At 29.8% G+C, this 18,791-nt stretch overlaps 1 protein-coding gene across 17 annotated transcripts in view; it reads right to left on the bottom strand.

Annotated features, from left to right (window-relative positions):
* The window catches only part of LOC119831464 (cAMP-specific 3',5'-cyclic phosphodiesterase), a 187,308-nt gene that overhangs the window by 6,938 nt on the left and 161,579 nt on the right, over window positions 1–18,791 (bottom strand). For all 17 annotated transcript variants that reach the window (XM_038354824.1, XM_038354825.1, XM_038354827.1 and 14 more), the window contains 3 exons: window positions 17,440–17,541; window positions 14,981–15,045; window positions 7,647–7,759 (listed from right to left, as the gene is read on the bottom strand). In XM_038354824.1, coding sequence (XP_038210752.1) covers window positions 7,647–7,759; window positions 14,981–15,045; window positions 17,440–17,541 — 280 coding nt within the window. The remainder of the gene's footprint in view (window positions 1–7,646; window positions 7,760–14,980; window positions 15,046–17,439; window positions 17,542–18,791) is intronic.

Genomic DNA, 18,791 nt, shown 5'->3' with positions numbered 1-18,791 from the left:
CTTGTCATGTGACATTCTATAGTTATGGTTAGCTGAAAATGCATCTAAAATTAGACAATTAATGATTTTGTATCAGTTGTAGTATTCAATTAATAATTAAATAATTTATATTTATATTAGTTTTAAAAATTATTATTGTCAGTTGTAAGTAAAAAACTATTCTTTAATTCTGAATTATTCCTGACCAGATTTTAATGACGAAACTCAATTACACAAATGATTAATAAAAAAAAGTATAATATAGGTCTTTACATTCATTAACATCAAATGCAATTCCTTATTTGAAATCGAGACATTTGCAGCGTTCTTTGCAAAAGGTGATAGGCGTCACCGGTACTACGTTATAAATTTAGAATTGAATGGATTGTATAAAAGTGGACACTAATGAATCACCGTATTCGTTGTAGTGACGTCAAATCTTCTGATCTAAGAAAAACTGTTAGTATTGGACGTATATATGTGCGTATACATAACGTGCCTCCTCACACGTAGTATCTCTGTAAGCTTGTTTGCCAAGATCTTCGTTATCTGATAAAACGTAGGATCAATAACAGATAATTTTGATCAATAAGTGTAAATAAAATACGATTTGCTCGAAACAATTTTCCTGATTTCAGTGGAACTGCGTCGAAACGAGGATGTTCACTACTTATACACGTGTGCGATAGGGCGTTGATGTTATTTATTCATATGTTTAATTTTTAGTTTTATAGCATTGAAATGCTTTATAAATTAGAAATTTTGAAAGAATAGAAAAAATTTTATCACGAGGCAGGATCCTGCCTTTTTATTTTTTCTATTCTTTCAAAATTTCTAATTTATTCATATGTTGTTTATTGATGCATGCATGTTATTTTATAAATTTGTTATTGAGCTTTTTAATGAACATATTTATTAGATATAATAATGTACACCTACATATTATTATTGTTGTCTATAACACACATATTTTTATTATTGTGAACATAATGACGTCAACACTGAGATTCTTCGCAATTCTTATTATATACACCTATTTTTGGACGATTTGTCGTCGTTAGGAATTAGAAACCACTTCAATTAATTTGTATATTTGTGAAACCAAGAAAATGTATCATAAATACATTTTTATACTATTATCGATCCAATACATTATAATTTTATACGTATGTCCCTATTATATGATACTCTGCTCTAAATATCAAGATAATCATTTCATCAATGCAGATGTAAAATACGGAAAAAATTAGGGTGAAACAAAAATTAATTATTTGATTAAAATACACACTATACACGTATGTTTAAGTATGTTTTCTATCTCCATTTATTTTTTTCTATATTTATATATAAGTATTGAATATTACTCGTAAAAACAATCCTTAACATCTCAAATTTAAATTTAACTAATTCTATATATTATCTATTTCATTAGCGATCTGTCTGTCAACATTGTATTAAGTTGAGTATCCAACACATCTGGAATATGTTTCACACGTCTTAAGCAACTACCGTTATTTATGTACAGTTTATTTTATTATTGTTCTTATTATGTAAGAAAGAACTCCAAATACCTACCTCCATTTTTTATTTACTTTTGCATCCATACACAATCACGAGAAATATATAATGTACCGTAATTTAATGGAAGCTATCTTTTTATCGGTAGGTCGATTTTGTTGCCATGTGAATTGTGGCATTAAGTGTTTAAAACGTGACGTAAAGATTAAAGCAATCAGATCATTTGAGTTAATATGGGCTAAGTATTGCCCAAAGAGATAATATGGTAATTTGATAAAATTAGATAAAAATATTTTTGGAAAATTTGTAAAGATTGTTTACACGCTCGGCAGGCAAATTGCCATGACCTACATAATTTATTCGTAATTTACGTGAAATCCACACATCGTGTGTATTTCAATGAAATAATATTATTATCTGTTTGTTATCGACCTGAATTCGTTTCAAGACAAGAATGATAAAACAAAATTCGATTATATAATATATACCAAAAGTAACGAAGAAATTAAGAAGCTTTTAAGTTTATGATTTAAAACTTTTCATAAATAATTATGTTAAAATGTCATAAGTATTTTGTAACAGCTCGTATTTTTCTCAATGATTTCAGGAAGGTATGTGAATTGCGTGGATAGATATTGTGCTAGCGTATCAAACTAAGTAATGCTTGCTTATACGGTAATAGTGCCTATGACGTCATCATACGTCACTAAGCTCATTGTTTAAACACATTTCCTGAATTGGTTACCTTGATATCCACTTTTAAGATGATAATGTTTCAATGACAACATCGGTATCAGTATCTAGTATGTTTCTTACATAACCGTGACCTTTCAAAAGATTGATTATCTTTCATTTTTTAAGAATTTATTTTGAACAACATTCGAATTTGATATAGCTATTTAGTTTGTTTTTTTGTAAATCATTCATAGATTACGTATTTCATGCAATAGAAGATATTATATAGTAATGATATATGTTTTGCTATATCTTTTACGCGGCGGAAAGCGGAAACCTATTTGGCATTTTTTGTTGTTGTGTTACACTTAACAAGCTAATCATTGAAACGAATATTTGCAGCGGCACACAACAATTGCGGCGGGAACCAGCAGGACCTTCACGCGGCTCGCGGAGGTCACCATCGACGTCACAGCCTAACCAGGTCATTCAAGAACCCCACTACACTTTTGTTATGTCAGCTGATCGATACGAAAGACGTACTCATTTTATGTTCGATGGTTTGTTTTAATTTGCCTAATATATATAATAGATAATTATTATTGAATATATCTATATGTAATATTACATAGTTATTTTATATATGTAATTTTATACTATGTTTAATGATTTGTATAAATAAAATTGTAGATTAAAATTAATTTCTATGTACCTATCTACACATAATATTTTTTTTTCACTTAATAGTAACGAATAAATTTGCAACCAGTTGAAGCGTCTAGGCGTTTATAGGCATACAGCCTATAAATGACTGCACGCTTTAACTGGCTTCGACCAGGTCGAAACCTTATAGTTTAATATTAATTAAGATTGATGCTTAAAGAGTTAAAAATTAACGATAACTTCTTCTTTGTACTAAGAGAACTGAATGTGCAGTTGAAAAAGTTCAAGATAACATGGTTAATTATACAAAAATAAACTGTATGTGTAATTATACAAGATTACATTGTTATGAATTTGTGTGATAACGTTTTTTCGGCCAGACAGTTAAATCTACATATAACTGATCTTCATGGATGGAATTACATAAGATAGCAAATTTGTAAGCCACATGGCTAACGAGAATGTGAAATATTTTAATTACATTCTCTTCAGCTTATTTCATTGCTAAAGAAACAGAAAATTTTCTTAAAATCTACTTTCTTTTTTCCTTCATCTGATCTATAAAAAATGTGAACATTTTCCCTTAAAGGGAAATAACTAGGAAAAGTCAAAGCGTATTAATTAATGACAAAATGCAATGCGTGTTTTTTTTGCAATTCGATATTTTCGTTTAGAAAGATAACTTCATCATTTGCATTTTCCTTTTAACACAAGCAAACATTGAGTAAAAACTATCAAAGTGTTTGTGAGTAAACATCGTCCATTATTAAATGTAGTTATTACCTATCATTTATCTATTATTACATAAGATCCAAGCAAACTTGTTTGATTAGTTAATTGACGTTACGTTTATAATAGGTAGGTACTTAATTTTAACGCTGCATGAGCCGTTGAACTACAATTCTATTATAACTATATTATATTGAACAGCATCTAGTTTAGAGAATAGTCTTTAACTCAATCTCCTATGTTTACGTTATGAAAAATTACATCCCTGATGAGATCGTTGCTTATGCATGTTCGAAGCACGATTACAGGAACATAAATGCAAACTTCGCGTTCGAGTATTATTATGAACGTATGATTAATAAAAATGAAATCAGAAATATTACGAACGCCACAAACGTATTTTTTCAATCCTCATTAAAATGATGTAAAAAGATAAGTTAAACTTTATCTAACCTAGTTTCGAAATTGCACAAAACTTTTATTACTGATATACGTAATCTGTGAAACTACACTTGTTAAACATATTAACTATAACATGTAGGGAAATAATAAATATTTCTTTATCTGTTTATTAGCTTTTACAATTAATTTTTTTATTTATTTTCACTGTATTTAAGTATTTTATTTAGAAAGAACGTTTGTTTCATTGGTCAATTTCATTGTATTTTTATAAGTAGCTTGGTATGGAAGCAAAGTTTACAGCGCGTATTCCTCTAACTGTTTTTTTTATTTTTCCTTATTCCTTGAAATTTTTCCCTTCAAAAAACCTTAGTTTTTTTGTTTCACAGTTTCTAAGACATTTGAAATAATTTAAAGCAATCAACAATAGTCTTAAAAGAAATACTTTGTGTAAGAACAATATACATTCAAATTCTGACAACAATGTAAAATTTTAACATCACAAGATCACAAGCGTGGGAACTTCCAAGAAATGAACACAAGATATAATATGCGCCTTGAAAACTTTCTAAGAATTTTACGTTATCACTCATACATCGAACGCTCTATTATAAAGGAATAAGTGAATAGGAAGTATTTCCCTTTTTTCAATGTACCTATACGATGATAGAAATAAGAACTCAGGAGAAAGGAGGAATTTATTGATAAGAATTTCTTTAGTTTTGTTAAGGCGGGCGTCGCCTGGTACATCTATTGAAGGGCTCTGGGCGTACGTGACTTGGGCGACGCACACTACGGACTAGCTACCATAATTATAATATAACATCTGCGTTGCGCACATTCCATTTTATCTTGTATCATCTATTACCAATCCTTTTTAATCGACAACCTTGGTAATCGGTATATAATTATAACATATATTGATTTAACGAGTTTCACAATACAAATAGCCATCATGATAGTTTTTTAAAAATCAAATCGCTTAAATGTTATATGATCTGGCAACTGACTTAGATAACTTATTTGTTGCGAGCATAAATTCGATTTCTATGTTATTCAGTTCCAAGCAATGAAATACATTTTTGATGAACGTCGTCTTTATAGTTATGTAGTAATGATTACAAAATGTTAACTATTCAGGTCATAGAATCATCAGCTAACTAAAATAGAGACACAAGGACACTCTTAATATAAATGAGTGAAATATAGATTAGAGCGAGTCTATTTTCGTCCTATCTTTCAAGTGGTCATGTCACTGAGCTTCTGTATATTATAAATCATTCTGATTTAATTATTTTAACCGTCAAATGTATTTGGACCACCAAAAATACGAGTGCGTTTCGAGAAACTTTTATTTAATATCACACGTTTTTGAAATTTTATTTTAGTATAGTTTGGTATAGTATTATTGTTTTAATAAAGACATATTCGTAATTTTTTCTATCTTAACTAAAGCGTAACATATGGAGTTTAAAAAACAGTAGAGAAAACACAAGCAATAAACACAAAATACATAACAAATCTTTTTACGTTTACGTGATTACTTGGCGCATAGAGTGTTTAAAATCTTCTATCAAATTTCTTTTCGAACGTGTTTGCTTACGATTCTTGTTACAGTTTATGATACTTCAAACACATTCTCCCAGTAACGGAAAATTTACCTAGTATTTTGCTTCGTATAATTAATTCTCAGACTTGACGGAGCAGAAGGTTTAGGTGAAACCCACAAATGCGGTTGACATAATGCGTCATCCTGCCTGCTTGCCTATTTGTCTGTTTTGTACAGTCGAAAAAATCAAACGTACTTAAAGAAAATATGTAAACTAATCAAGGCATGATAGCAAAAGTTTAAATCGCAAATAATACTTTTACCTTCTTTTTAAATTCGACTACTTAGAGATTAATTTATGTCGTACCGAATTTAATGCAATACTGGAATTGATCAAATTTTCTCTCTCAGAGATATTTAAACCTTGACATTCACAAAATCCAATTTTACACGCGCTTACTTTTTCCTTATTAAAAAGCAAAAATCCAAATATGATAGGTATGTATAAATAAGTAGATTGCTTTCATAAATTTCTACTTAAAATTACATAATGTTTGTTTCATTAAACAAATAAATATTTGAATTTGATTCTCATTCAATTAATTTTTACTCGATCATCCATGTGATATTTTTATGTACACTGTGTGACGGTGTAGTGTACGTTTTGTAAATTTTATATCATCCTACTATATATTATTATGAAACAGCATGAACTGTATGAAATTTAAAAATTTTGTACCTACGCGACTGACGCCTCGGGTTACAGCTAGTGTAATATAATTCACTGAATTAAAATCATTATTAGATCACGTGTGAAATATGCAACTTATCCAACAATTAGAATTCTTTTGTATAAAATGATGTTTTATTTATAACAATTACTAATAATCTCTAGAGTAGGTATCTTTTACTAGGTACTCTATTATATATCTGTATTTAATACATTATTGACAGCATACTACTAGCATAATTACTATCATAGTTATATTGAATAATTGGTTATTTCATCATAATTATCATCATCAGCCCATACATGTTCCCACTGCTGGGACACAGGCCTTCTATGAGGGTTTTAGGCCATAATCCAACACGCTGGCCAAGTGCGGGTTGGCAAATGTCACATGCCGTCGAATTTTTCATTCTGTTCATGTTTCAACATGTTCAAAATATCCATATTCTTATAAATATTTGCGTTAAATGTATTTATTATGTGCAGATGTTATTCCTAATCAAAAATTTTCCGTTTGGAAGTGCGGACATTCTCCAAGTGGACTTGTGTATACATCAAAATGCATTTGTTATATTATGTAATTCGACACTAAAAAAAAAATATTCCTATAAGTTTATTATTTTATGAATAATGGATTTCATACTAAAGAGTCTTTGAATAATTTATAGAAGTGCGTATTTTATTATATATTAAGTCGTTTTAAGAGACAAATATCGGAGAATTTTTGCGAGTGTTTTGCTTCTAAAATACCTTAGATAAAGAAAACATAAGCATACAGAAATAAACAGTGTTTCACGGAATTTTCATGATCAAAAAATATAAACAGATCTCAACGAATGAAATGTTTCTATATATACATTGAAGAATTTGGCAATGAGTTAAACACATATGAGTGAAGAGAGTTTCTCCGAATTGTTTTACTGTTTAAACATCGAAATGTTAACGATATAATATATAACGATTTTATTAGATAAAAGACAGTGCGTTCGTCTAGCGCTTTATGTTACGTAGGTACTTCACATACCAGAGTGAGATATAAAATTAAATATTAGCTGTATTCAACGTTGCTGCGTATAATATTCAATATTCGAAATTGCACGCTGGTAATTTATAGTAGTCTTAAAAATATACAATTATATCGTAAGGGACAGATACACTTCATAATAATTCGCACAATAATCGGGGATAACACTTTCACGAACGTAACAGTCATGAATCACGGCGTACTTAATATCTCGCATGACATGACATCGTTGTTTTCCTCGGATAGATTAATGCATCTAGAAAGATTGATCGCGCACTTTTAACAATAAAAGTTGTTTCTTGGTAAGAATATGTTTTAAAATTTATTATAGCTTCTTTAGAAAACAGAGATATCTCGTACGCACTTGGCATTATTATTACCTTAAGTGATGCCATATCAGATACAGAGCGATGTGTCTGGATAGTCTCTAGCTGGTCTAAACACCAATCCAGCTCTTCTACGGTCTCCAAAGCGAGCTTCATATATGCTTCATCTAAAAAAAAAGAAATTGTGGTTAGTCAAAATAATAATTGAATTACAAAACTTCGTTTTGCTGGAGACTATACCTCATGGAGGCACATATCCGTTTTTTTTAATATTTAGTATTAAGGTCCGTATTAAAAAAAAAATGATAAACAGCTCTTATATAAGTAAGTATAGTAATAGAAGTATACCAAATTTAATTCAATTAAATTGGTGAGTAAAATAGCATTAGGCTTGATGGTTCTTCTCTTGGTTCTTCGCTACGAATCCTTAGTTTCGTTATGTCTATCCGTATGTATCTATAAACTTTATCACCGGTTTTTTTCAACTATGTAAGTTAATTTAATGTATATTTACACAAAATTATCACGTGTAGTTACTTTGCGGTCTATAGTAGGCAAAATTCAGTGAGCAAGATACCACACAAATTGTAGTAAATACAACTCTAACTCTTGAACTTGTTGAAATCTAAACGTTTGACTATCACGGAACCCCTCAGTGTGCGTTTTCAAACACGCACCTCATTCAATTATTTATCCTTGAATGAATAATGCCATTATTAATTCGCGTGAATAAATGAATTTAATCCAGTGATTAATTATCATTTATTATCTCAGATACAATTGTTACCATAACAGTTTTGTTTAGATTCTCAATAGAAAAATAAAAAAAAAAACAATGTTAATGTGGCCATTTGTTGTATTATTTCCCAACAATGAAATACCATTACATTAAAAGAATAGCTCTGTATAATATAAACCTACAATGTTGATTATTTAATAATTTCTTAAATAAATTCCTTTCTTCCATGGGCAGGATGAAGAAAATTCACTGTTATTACAAATAATAAGTAAGTATAAATTATCGTTAAACGATGCAAAAATTAAAACAAGATGTCTTTGCCATTTTTATGTTTTGTTCATCATCCATTATTTTACATTAGGTTGTGAGGAACACTCACTGTGTTATCAAATCTTCATATCAATTAAAATAAGATAAATACATTATTCACCAAATATTATTTGTATTTTTCTTGTATTATTTAAGCGTCGAACTGTATTCATACATATGACATTTTCTTTAGTTGTATTCATATTAGTTACAATACAATTTTTATTAACTAAAGTACCAGTAGGTAAGCGGATTTCTACGAATACATGATTATTGTATACTAACACGGAGGCGCGGCGTGATCTTCATTATACGTCATTTATCTGTCATGATAACTCGTGAGTCTTAACCTTATAGTAAGCAAATAAATCAATATTGCCTGTGCCGTCCGTCGTTAAGTACCAATGGATTATACGTAGCCGTCGCTCGTGACGTTTTATGATGCATTGCGATAAAACAATTGACAAAAAATATAACTCCTTAGGTACAGCCGAGGTATTCAATCATTTTATGTTACTGTACCGAATGAGTTAGCACTATTTTTATAAGGTTGTACGACCGTTTTTTTCGAAATAAATTTTTTAAAGCTAATATAGACCAACGCAGTACTAACCAATAATTGCCCGTAAATGGTAAAGAAGTCTTTGATTAAACTTAGTACGGCATTTATTCCGCTAGTTATTGATCATATATAATTATTAAGCAGTCTTGTTACTTCTGATAAACTAGAGTATCTGTAGTTTGTTTGAATTGACTTGTGATTAATCAGAAGTTTGTAGAGATAAGAGACACCCCTTTGTAAATTACGCAATATACGAGAAGGGCAATGACCCCGCAATAAGGGATTTGTGTTCAATAAACCCGAAAAACTCGGAAACCGAACGGTTCTTACAAACAATTTCACACAGATATTTGAAACAAAATCCACGTAGTAAGGTTACTGATCCATTTTTGGTGTAGGTTTATCAATAGTAGATGGACATAATGCTTATTATTATATGTACTGTAATAACCGTAAATACCGTGTAAGTAGACTAACGTTCAAGAAATACTCATTTTAATAAGTATTGACTACGCATACTAGAATCTCTTAATTAAGATATATTTGTGGACATTGTTTTTACAAATGTATAGTTTATTTTAATCATATAACCAGAACATTTCTGCTTTATAATATTTTTTAAGAAGAGTAATAGCTGAAAAATATGGGTGTTCTTCTGTTTATCTGATTATATTTGATTGTTTATTTGAATGTGCGTCGACGTCACCTCAAAACAACTGACAGATTTAGACATATTTTATATGGTGCAGACACATTAGGTTCAGCGAACAGGCAAAACATATTTTTTTAGGGGTGGCTATCTACACATTGTACCCGGGGTATCTCTACTAATATTATAAAACTGAAGAGTTTGTTTGTTTGAACGCACTAATCTCAGGAACTACCAATCCGGTTTGAATAATTCTTTCAGTGTTAGATAGCCCATTCATTGAGGAAGGCTATAGGTTATATATGTACCACGGGCAAGATGAGGCGGACCGCTAGTAAAAAATTGCGAAAATGTTATTAATTGAGTGTCATTGGATATGTCTCTTAAAATGAAATAGACGCTTCTCTAAATAAGTTTGTTCGTTAAATTAAATTTGAGAATTTATCACACATGTAATGTTGCAAAAAATTATTTTATTGATCTATTTTTTAATTCCGTTATTAGGACGTACAACGTATGGCAAGTGGAGATATTGTAAACAAGTTGTTTGTCTTCATTAAATTGATTCTAGGTTAAATGTAAAAATGTTTCAGTAGTAAACTGTAGTAACTATCCAATTTTCATCTGTCAACAAAATAATTTAAATTCTCATATGTTGATTTTAATTAAAACAAAATATATTTTTACACTAAAAGATATAGCAATGAAAATAGCCTTAATTTGCATAAAAAACGTAGCTTACATATATCTCAAGAGAATCTTCACTTCAACGTATAAACAATACAGTCACATTTCCGTAAACTTATTCTATCCTTATTCATACATAATATATTGAAGACACTATAATTGTTCACAGAATCATATTTAACATACAAAATAAAGGACCGCGTGTTACAAATAGATGGTCAACTGAATTCAGCGATAACAAAAAATGTGTGTGAATGATATCTTTAATTGGACGTGACAATTGTTTCGTCACGATTTACAAAATGTTTCCAAACCAAGTTATTCTTTCTGGTTAGATATCAAATAATACCTAAGTGTATAAATTGATTAGCTTTTAAAAATAGCAGCAAGTACCTAAACGCAAATAACAAGTAGCGTAGTCAGAAATAAACTATATACAATGATCGTTTTGTTTATTGGGTTTGTTAGTAATTCATTTTGTATGTAATAAATAAGTTTGATATATTGGGAGTACTAAGGACGATAATTTTTTTATCAATTTTTTTTATAGCAATAGACTGGCATTTGGTCGAGGTCGCGCCGTCGACTGGTGATAAGCGGAGATGCGGTCTGCGGTGACACATTTGTTTATTTATTTAATTATTTATTACATACACCACACATAATTACAGGATCAACTTTATGCGATGTTGAATTACATTTAAGTTTAAACTGACATCCATTTTGAAAACAATTGAAAAAAATATCAATGCAATGAAATAAGAAGGTAAAATACGATAATACAAAATGAACCAATGAAATAAAACAATGAAATTAATAACCTTTTATATTTAAAAGAACCTGTTTGTATATGTAGTATTTATAAATTAAATAAACATTATTAGTAACCTGTATCGTGTTTAAACGATAATATTATGTTTCGTGTATAAAACCAATATGATAACGATTATAGTTATTACTGAATTTGATATAATAGTTTAACAATAAACGAAAATATTTTTAACTTATGTTTTATTTTGTATTTGTATTTATTCTTATGTGCGCTGTTTTTGTTGTTTTGTGTGAATTCTTCCTCAATCGAATCTAATTAAGTGAGCATAGATTAACAAATCAGAAACCTATTTGAAAGTTAAGTTAAAATATTAATATCCCATGTGACCATGTATTTTTAACATATAATATTGAATATAATAAAAACTCTCTATCATAAATCCTGTATTGATTTAGTTTTGCGTCTTACTTATATAAAAATCTCATATTGGCGTATTTGTTATTCCTATTGCATTTGGATTGTTATGAGTAATTGATTTTGTTAAGAGGCGAAGAGCTATAATGTCAATATACTCACGTTATCCGTAGAATCTACATGGAGTACAAGTATTCCAAGTTTAAGTCTACTATAAAAACGATTTATAATGGCCGTAAGAGGTTACGACTAGCGGCATCTAGTGAGTAAATTGATAACTATTCTGTAAGTAATGCCACTCTGAGGCTACGTTATTCTTTTTGGAAACTAGAATAAGATTGATAAAAATAAAATTAGCAGGAATTTTTTTGCTTTGCTTTTTTTTGCTCTTTAATTCATATTATTTGTATCTTATTCGAATTGTTTAAGCCTATTTTCTTACGAGCGTTGTCCTCGTGAATACATATTTAAAATTAACAAAACAAACTTTTCTTTTTTACTTCAGTTTTGAGTTGGTTTCGAAATGAAATTGACAGATAGTCTCAAAACATAATAAAAGTAATCCACTTTAATGTTTAAACTTTGTATTGAGTTATTCCTGAAAGAATTCCTGAAGCAGATTTCGAGAGCAATGAAACGCGGAGGTCGAAAAGATCCTTAAATATATTATTGACTTCACTTTTCGGCACATCCAAGTCTTTCTTTTAAATAGTCGTGTATTTGTCAAGTTTGATATTTATTGAGGTCTGTAACTAAGAAAAAGCTAAATTTATTATCATGATGATGTCCGCTTTTAATGCAATTCATGCGTTATTTTACATATCGGTTGGACGTTATAATCTTTTAACAAATTTTTTATAAGATGAATGAGATATATCTACGCGTAAGCATTATGACGTTATAGCACAGGAAACTGACAAGTGATACTAACGTCAAAACATTCGCATATCACAATAATAATGAATTGCATTTTATGGTCTGATAAATTAGTTTCCAAAATCTCTCAATAAATCTTACCAATATTTTGATGGTTATGCAATATAAGTAAGTAAAATATGCCTTACAACGAGTCATAGTGTGTTTTTAAGCAACGTTTCGAAAAATGATGGAAGGTACTCAATAAGGCTTTTTATTCATTTGTTTGTGCATCGATAACACCAAAAACTATTGGCTTTAGTGCGTTTAGTTTTAGCGATACTTCTCTTCCCAGCACGTTTTCCCTGAATTTACACGTCTGACCATCTTTAATCTAATATATAAAATATAAAAATATATGTAATAGGTCTGAGAATCAATAACATTTTTAAAAGGGGTGGATGGGATATACTTAAATGAAAATGTAAGACAGAACAGCGTTTGCCGGGACAGCTAGTAAACATATAAAGTTGAAGTGTCTGTCTGAAATTTCCAAATATCTACACTATCTCGGTTATTATGTATCCTTACTATTAATATAAACGCAAACGTTTCGTTTTCTTTTATTACGCGGATGAGGAAAGATCTGGTACGTACCATAAGCACAAACAACCGAACTTTTTTTCAAATTTGCGTGTTACTTTTAATTGTAAATACGTAGTTCGTTTATAAAGGCCTATACACAAATACTTGTAAAAGTTTATATGAATAAAAATAATTTTCGAGTTTAAGTTTGAATGTAATCCTTAAGCACCTTCGAAGGGAAGTATGCGACTATTCATTCTTTCTTCCGAAAGTGTTTAAGGTTTAACACCTTAACCTTACCAATGGACATGATATTTTATAATGGTGGAACAAAAACCGATGAAACAATATCTTATTTTCTCACACATGTAAATATTCGCCAAATTACTCGTAATTCATTTAACTTCGTCAAGGTTTATCGCAATGCATACTAAATAATATATATTTTAACGTAATATATCGGCCACAATCGAAAAATAGTATTTAACGTCGCCCAAAATGATGAATTGGCATTACTTTTCGCCGCACCCACGCCTCACGCTGACATGTAATAGTAGAATCCAATTTAAAGGGCTTATGGACACTTTCCTTATCTTATTTATTTTCATGATTCGTGCGAGCATGATAAATCTAGCACCTCCAATTTGCGGTCAGGTGATCGGGCCATTTGTTATAAAAGATTGAATTGTCTATAAAATATGACTTAATTATTTTGCAGTTGAAATTCCGTTGTTTATATAATTCAAAGCTCCACTAGCTGTAAAATTGAACATATTTCATGAATATTTAATCCCCTCTCTGATTTACATACCTTAAATTAATTAAAACTTTCTCTGATGTCTTATTAGTTTGAAGCCGGTGATTTCTCTCTTGGTATAAGTTTGATGGCTGATTTCAGTGAATGATATTATTATTTGGAATAGCAAAACAAAAATGTATGAGAAGTATATACCTATTTTACTTTTTGTTTTGTGAATAAGCTGAATAGCGCATAAAAAAGTAATAAACTAAAATAAAATTTCAATCAAAATTTGGGTTTTCTCAATTTTATTAATAATACAACGTACTTAACACGTAAATTTTAACCAATTTTCCCAGAAACGACGAAAGGTTGTCAATTCGTTGCGCTTTTAATCGTTTTAATTAATTTTTCGAAAAATTTTATAGTACAATAGTAACTTCTTGGGTTTTTAACCGTCACCACGATATGGGCAAGGATGCCAGTTCAAATCCCATCTCATTACGGAATAATTTGTTGAATTTTTTTCATTTATTTTACACTTAAATGTTGTAAAACTAAAAAAAAAATACTATACTAATATTTCATGAAAATCAAGAACGAACAATGCGTACACTAAAGAGCATATAGGTACAGAGAAAAGCAAAGATTTCCAATACACTTATGACATATTATTTAAATTTCTGTCTTGATTGAAATTTATTATAAAAAGTCATAGATATTTTTATTTAATTCTGCTATGATACATGACATGTATGATACAATATTATTTATAATAACAGAGATATATGAATCGAGATGGCTTTTATATCTTCAGAAGCGTAAAATTCAAATACGTATTTTATGTTCAATACAATTTGTTTCATCTAAAGATTTCGTTATATGAATATTTACGACGAAATTGCTAAGATTATCATGAGACCATTCAATACCGTATACCACATTCAAATTGATAATAATAAAAGAGCATTTTTTGCTGGAATTGATATCCAGAATGTGGTGAATATCGTTCAAATGGAAATTTCGTAGCAATCCGAGATTGAAGTGTTCTTACATAAAGCGTAAAGTGATAATTACCTCCTGGATTAAAATTTTTCTGCTGTGGAGTCGGAGCCGTGGCTGCACCGGAAGATCTTCGGGATCTGAAATATAATTTATCATTATTAATTTAATTGATTTCAAATGAGCACAATTTTTTGATAGAAGATAAAGGAAATTGAACTATGAACAGGGTAGGTTAACAAAAATAACTCAGACACGGCAACGTTCACTTTTACTGCATCCCCTTTTTTTATCACAAAACTGGCCGTTGGCTCAAAACACAAATAACCTATATTTGCAAACATCGACTTTAAGTAATTACCTACACGTAATACTCATAGTCGACTTTTATTAGACTATTGATGAAAAATTTATTGTTTTGTTCGGATAATATACGTATAATGTTGATGGAGATGTATTAACAGCTATTTTTAATAAGTATATAAAACGCGAAGGTGATTGACTGACTGATCTATCAATATATAGCCCACACTACTGAAATGATCATGAATTTGGCATGCTACAATGATGAAGGCATCCGCTAAAAAAGGATTTTGGTAAATTCTACACCCAAGGAGACAAATAGGGGGAGCAAGTTATTGCATGTTAATTTATTTGACTATACGGACGAAGGTGCTTTTGGTTACATTTGCCCTTCGCCCTAAGCTTGTATTATATAGAAGTCAACGTATATTGAAACTATAAAAGCCGCCTTCCTATAAAAGATTAAAAATTGCTCCTCTGCATATTTTCTTTTCATATAATAATTCAGTGTCTTTGAGGCCGAGATTCTGCATTTCACACTTATATTAAGGGGAAGTAAAATTGAAAATATTATTAAACTGATCTGATGTTGGAGTCATGTCAATAAAATTTCTCACGGCGAAATGCAAACATTTTGTAAATGGGCTGAAGAATAATATAACCTGTTATATATAAGCTCCATCGTAACTTTGCTGCTACACCCAGGTTTGATTTTTAGTGAGGGGAACTCTTTACCTTATATTAAACTAGCAAACCCGGCGAACTCCGTTTCGCCACCAGATGGCTTCGTTTTTCCCGCTTTTCTATTGAAATTTTTCCTGAATTTTCTTTGCTATAAACCTCACGGAGCCCGAGACCTTTCCAATGAATGTAAAACCGTGGAAAACGGTTCGTGCGTTTTGGAGTTATAGCGTCAGGAAGGAAAACCCGACTTATTTTTATATAGTAGATTATTAGTAGTATTACAAATTAACTAACTATATATACGTTGGCATACGTCCGATAGATAAGGGCGTAGCGTTTATAGTAATTATATTAATTGACTTCCGTTCTGAGTTGTTTTGAAGTCGGATTGATTTTATATTAAAAATAATTTATTCTATATAAGAAAATGAAGATTGAACTATAAATTCTTATAATGTATGAGAAAGTAAATGCTCTAGTATTAGCAGGAAGGATATGCTTCTTCCCTTATACAGTTTATCACCGGGAGGAACAATCAATGATTATAAGTTTATACATATCCTGTACCTATTCAGAACAAACATTTAGATAGTAATGTAATTTGCCTACACGTTCGCCTATAAACTTTGATAGGGCTTTAGAGTGACCTTTATCATCTATAATCGAATCACAAGTAGAAACATGAATTAGGTAGCGATTTAAATCTATATATAAGTAGTAATTTGGCATCTGATATAATTATAAAATAATTCATTACTTTTACGAATTTCATACTTTTTAAAATTAATTTAAGGTCTGATCTATCTCATAGAAGAATATTTAAGAAGTGAGCGAGAGAGTAAAGCCGTGTAACAGTTATATTTTTCTTTAAACAATTAATAAAAATATAAGAAAGTATTTTTAAGACTTCAAGTAAAGGATTAGCATCCCTGTCATGTATCTACATGAATGGATATCGCATTTATATGCTTATCGGTCTATCGTATTTGAAGAGCAGCGTAAAAAGAGAGACCACTTTGGCTGATTTGATGAAAAACCTATCAAAGCGAAAAGGTTGTAGTAAATAGCCCTGTATTGATTAAGAATAAATAAACGTGGGTAAAATACACTTATGTATATATACTAGCTTTTGAAAGAAAGAAAACATACAACAATTGGTAAAATACGAGGAACTCCTATTATGTTTATTTCTAGAATAGTATGTCTTATAGACTGATTATACCATCTAAAAATATTCTCGTGTGAAATATTAAATCTGTGGATTGTTTGCTTGTTGATTCAAGTATCAACTAGGGTATTCAAGGGCAACTCGGAAAATATATTTTTAGTCTATAAGTGTATTGTTGTAGGAGAAGATTGATCCTCGTTACCTACGCATACAGAAAACTGTACATTATGTAATTGAAGGTAAAATAAAGTTGCTAAAAAGATGCAATACAAGACGAAGGGATGAATCATATGTAAACGAATTTATTCACACGTTGCCACGAGATATCGTGAACAATGCTCTAGAAAGCTTTACTTTGGAAATTTATACTAATACTTACTTGGCAACTGGTACATTGGTCAGGCATAAAAAGTTGTTTCGGACGCTGCGCAGGCTGGCCAGGACTTGCGCGAAGGGAGTCACGATCAAGTCTTCTCCATGACTGTGAACAAAAAGTATCAGATATTAGAATTCATACAATATGCAGTATATGTAGTAGTAAGTATAATATTTGTGAATCAAAAATCTCTATGTCATGCGCTTAAAGAAATACAATTAATCGATATAATATATACTCGGCTTTTCATTTAATGTTTTATTTATATGTAGGTAGGCATATACATTTTTATGGTAGTTTTTGTTTTTAGAGGATATTCAAATGAATTAAATTTTATGAACAGAAAAAGAACAGCATTTTTATCTGAAAGTTGAAATTGAATAACGTTATGATTTGACGCAAAATAATATTTTCATTTCAGAACGCTTGCGAAATTCTCAATCCAACAGTAGAATACACGGGTATAACCCGAAATTAAGAAAGTACGTGACTTCTCGTTACCTTTAGTACCTTAAAATTTTTAGTTAATTTTTAAAAGCTGTATTGAATATGTAACTGAAATAGTTTGCGTTATAACTATGTTTATATACCAATACTGATTTTTGCTCTTCCATCGATGTAAAGTGAGCCGCTAGCCTCATCTTTTAAAAGTCTATTTGAAATTGGATTATGAGAGATTTATACTGGTACTTTCATTGTTTGTATTATATTAATAATTAATTGTATTATTGTACTTACATAATATAAATTTAAATTATTTATGATTTATATTTACTTTATAAGATTCAAGCAAAATTTTTTAATTCAAATTAAAAAAAGCAACTGGTTATAATTATGTGCATATGAGTAATAATTAAATTTAAGAACTCAGAATTCTATAGCATTATAATACTTCTATGGAAATTATAATAATTTTTGAAATTAGCATAGCTTACAGCTTTTATTTAAACGACGAATTAAATAAATAATCGTTAAGAGGCTTTCACCAGCTCAGTGAAGGTAAAAGGAAGAGAAATATTACAAAAGTTAAAATTGAAATAAAAACAAGAAGTTCAAATCTTCTAGAATCTATTCCATACGTAACATAGCAGTATAAAAGCCGAGCATTTATTAGACCTTTTATTGCCGTCAACTTGTGGTAAATTGTAATAACCCATAAAAAACGGAGTAATGGAGCGTATATTAACGTCTATACTGAACTTTTTCATTGTTCTCTCGATATCTTGTTAATAAAAACAAACGATTAAGCTCTAGAGATATTATATAATATATTTGTAATTTACTTTTTAACACGCTTTTATTAGCTTCACTTGTATGTTTGTATGTATGTAACTCACACCCGTTTTTCTCCCACT

This window comes from Zerene cesonia, chromosome 13 (assembly GCF_012273895.1).
Source record: "Zerene cesonia ecotype Mississippi chromosome 13, Zerene_cesonia_1.1, whole genome shotgun sequence".
NCBI classification, from domain to species: Eukaryota; Metazoa; Arthropoda; class Insecta; order Lepidoptera; family Pieridae; genus Zerene; species Zerene cesonia.
This window is presented reverse-complemented; position numbering and strand designations above follow the sequence as displayed.